Source organism: Amblyomma americanum, chromosome 4 (genome assembly GCF_052857255.1).
Source record: "Amblyomma americanum isolate KBUSLIRL-KWMA chromosome 4, ASM5285725v1, whole genome shotgun sequence".
NCBI lineage: Eukaryota > Metazoa > Arthropoda > Arachnida > Ixodida > Ixodidae > Amblyomma > Amblyomma americanum.
In genome coordinates this window covers 15,754,321-15,757,886 of record NC_135500.1, presented here as the reverse complement: position 1 = coordinate 15,757,886, position 3,566 = coordinate 15,754,321, and the positions used below count along the sequence as shown (strand labels likewise).

The 3,566-nt window shown below is 47.3% G+C and overlaps 1 protein-coding gene across 1 annotated transcript; it reads right to left on the bottom strand.

Annotated features, from left to right (window-relative positions):
- Positions 1-1,531: 1,531 nt before the first annotated feature.
- Positions 1,532-2,659, bottom strand: LOC144127742 (uncharacterized). Its single transcript, XM_077660640.1, has 3 exons — positions 2,547-2,659; positions 2,338-2,404; positions 1,532-2,013 (listed from the first exon to the last, which is right to left on the bottom strand). The coding sequence occupies exons 2-3, from the start codon at positions 2,342-2,344 to the stop codon at positions 1,532-1,534; spliced, it is 489 nt and encodes a 162-aa protein (XP_077516766.1). The 5' UTR covers positions 2,345-2,404; positions 2,547-2,659.
- Between the last annotated feature and the right edge of the window lie 907 nt (positions 2,660-3,566).

The window sequence follows — 3,566 nt, the reverse complement described above, 5'->3', positions numbered from 1 at the left end:
TCTCTGAGGTACATTCCGATCCTGGCGTTATTATATCAATAGGTCTTACATATGGCCAGATCATTTGCCAGCACTTCGTACCGGCGCTTAATCGTTTATTTCGCCCTATCCTTCCGCTCCCACCCACCCTTTGCTCCTCCCTCAATGATAATTTTTTCTCTCTTCGAAGTTCAATCTACCTCTAGCTTGTGCTTTGCTTCGCTTGCCGTCACTTTTCAAGAACACTTATCTTCCCTATTCCGTTCCAGCCTCCCCCTTTTTTTTTCATGCTTTCTCTGAACTTCGCCTCATGCTTTCTGTTTTTCTTGCGGACTATCGTCATCCTGGTCCCTGGAGCATCGCCTACTTCTGCTCGCCTTCGTCGTCGGCCGAGGGCACTTGGAATCCACCGCCGGCTCAACTCCAGCTCGCCCTGCCCACAACCGACCAGCCGCTTTCCACCGCCCCGTCCCCAGCCCCAACCACAAGACACGACGACCAGGACCAGACGTACTATGACCCGACGACAACCCGAAACAAGACGGCACTTCCGCCCAAGCTGTCCGGCGATTCTTTAACCCTTGACCATCGGCTGTGGGCGACCGACAGCTGGACCTGAAGCTCCGGGCGTGGCCTCCGCGATCAGCTCCGGCGGCTCGCCGTTGCTGCGGTCGTCCCATTCGCACGGAGATAACGTAATCGGATGTGACTGCTCCTCTCCCCGCACCGTGGCGTGCGCAACCCAAGGCTCGCTTTCCCTGATGCGGACGGGCGCAGAGGACGAAAACGCAGTTTTCGCAGTCTGTGTGCGACGCGCACTAGAAAATTATCGGACAACACAACTAGCTGACTGGTGCAATTAGGCAATTTCTTTTTTTTAAATTATGACGCAGGCTTAGGACCGGGGTGAGGCAGATCGTCATGAGAGCGTTGGTTTCACAACACGCAGGCAATTTTCTTTATTTCTGTAGCTGTGCATGGTTTCAAAACACGGAACATTTTACAGTTGAGCGGAGAGGATTATTTTAATTCTGCAGTTGTTTTACATATTAGTTTAGAACCTGAAATTACTTTTGATATGTAGAGATCAAGGAGTTCTGTCATTTTCCTCTACAAATGGTACAAATGTGATTTGTACTTACATGCGTGTAATATATTTAGCCTTCAACGCTTGCAGATTCCACTGAATGCATTGTCCCACTCGAATGTTGGGCTTCCTTTTTGTGGATGTCTCTTTTGTGACGTGTTCAAATGTATCATATTATACCCCAATCCTGCTACAGTCTCGAAAGAGGCTAGCAGTATCCCCAAATAAATAAAAGCCTGCAAATGCATAAAAAGGTTTTTTTACGTTGTGTATGGCTGGAAGTTAGGCGAATTTAGTCTCGTTTTTTTCTTCTTTCGTGCGCAGCAAGCAAAAAAGAGGGTTTAAAGCGCCGAAGCTAAAGCTTGGCATGAGGACAGATAAAACCATTTGAGGATGAATGACATTTTATTTACAAAGACAAAATCGGAGCCATATTGTTCGGCATCCGTTTTTACATTGTTTATTTTAACCACGGAGCACTTTCCTGTGCAGTAGCTTGCAGGCCAGCTCTTTGCGGTAAGCAGCCCTGTCTGTCACAGTAGCGCCGACGTTGGCTAAGAGTGGCCTCATGAACTTATCAAACACTACAGATAGTGTGCTTGTGGTGTGGTCATCCCTTGCTGGGCAAACGAAAAGGGGGCACTGCACTAGTCGAGGCAATAACAGTTCAGCCAGCTGCTGACGCACGTTGCTCTTTTTTATGTGCGGCAGGGCAATGTCAACAGCCTTCTTAACGGTCACAAGGAGCGTGACAAATTCTGACTTTGGGAATGTTAGCCCACCCCTTGATTGCAGGTCAATAAGCCCCATCAGCACGGGACTGGGTCCATCCGACTGGTCGAGGGGAGGGCAGAAGCTGCATGTTCTCCGCTCCTCAACATCTCTCGCCACTAACCCTGCAATATAAGCGATGTTGGCATTTGCTATGGTTGATGGGGGCCGCTGCACTGAAATAGAACATACCCCTTTTAGTATATAGGGGTAGACATTCTGCAATGTATTCCCATTTGTGAGAGCCAAAAAAAAAACAGATTTTGGCACTAACCAATAAAAAAGTTCCGCAGAGCAAATTTTAGACAGCATGTAGAGACAAAACTTGTGCATAAACCGTATATGACATTTATCATGTCGCCACTTAACGTGAATTCTCTCAAAATTTTCAGTTTTGGGCATTGACACCACTCAGGTTTTATAGCCTTGACATAACGCGAAATGATCGCTTTTTGGTGGCACTTCACATGGGTGGAGTGGGTGAACGAGTGTGCACTCACGAGGCATCGCTTTCAGGGATGTGAAGAGCTCGTCAATGTGCAATACAAAACTTCAGTTCCCGTGAACCTGAAACAAAAATATGCACACTAATCATATCAGCCAAATATATGTATTAGACAAATCGCTGTTGGCTGCAAAAGAACAGCACTAGTAGTCTAGCGAGCCAGCCAAGCGTAAGCTCTTGAGAAACATTTGATGCAAGATATACCTGGCTGGGGCAACTTGCGCTGTCTCAGTCGAATCATGCGTGGCTGTCTGTGCTGTTGCTTCAGCCGGAACATCAAGTTCGGAGGACGTCACATTCAGGGGGGCATCATGCATACTGCAATACATGTAAAACAGTTACCACCACTACTAAGCAGCAGCCACATAAAAGCAAAAACTGCTTGTAACACATTGCCCATCGGCACAGCAGGATTTGCGTGCTCGTGTGTTCTGAACTGTAAAACATTCCAGTCAGCAGACAGGCTACAACACTAGTAGCTGCTCGCATTGTGAAATCTTAGTTGCGCAAGGGCCTGAAATGTGATAAGCTTTCTATTTTGAAACAAGAGACAACCAGTTCACAACTATGAGCACTCGTCCCGGAGCTCAAATAACATGCACCTACATCAAAACAGTCTGTCCGTTTTCAACGTTTGAAGCTTGGGATGGGCACAGGCTGCCAGTCCGCAAGATCCTCTCTAGGCTAAATGTCACGGCTCTTGCATCCAGAATGTCGTTGCCGCCAGACATTTTCCGCAAAGAACTGATGAGGAGCTCGACGGGGTCGCTCGAGAAGTTCCTCGTTAAAACATAAAAGAAGCCGCTCTCGAGAAGGTACTTAATGCATAGTACCTGCGATTTGCTTGTCAGCAAGACAGCTTCGTAGGTTTCAGCACTAAGAAACTTTTTCCCGCTCCTTTTACAGGCATTGTAGATAGTTTCGAGGTAGTCTGGGAACTCCTTCTCCAGCCATTGTAGGCGTTCGTCGGCAGCGCAAAAAAAGTGCATTTGGTCAGGCTTTCTCATATGCACATGTGCTGTTCGCTTGGCCATATTGTGGATGGCAAACCACTTCTGTATCATCTTCATAAACAATATTGTTGCGTCTGCGTTCCTGAACTGTTCTGCCTGAGGGTGGTAACTGGGGTATTCTTTCAAAAAAGAAAGCGCCGAGATAACTGCATCTGAAAACAGCTGCACTGCTCTGCCCACATGCATCTTCTCAAAATTAGTTGGCTCTAGG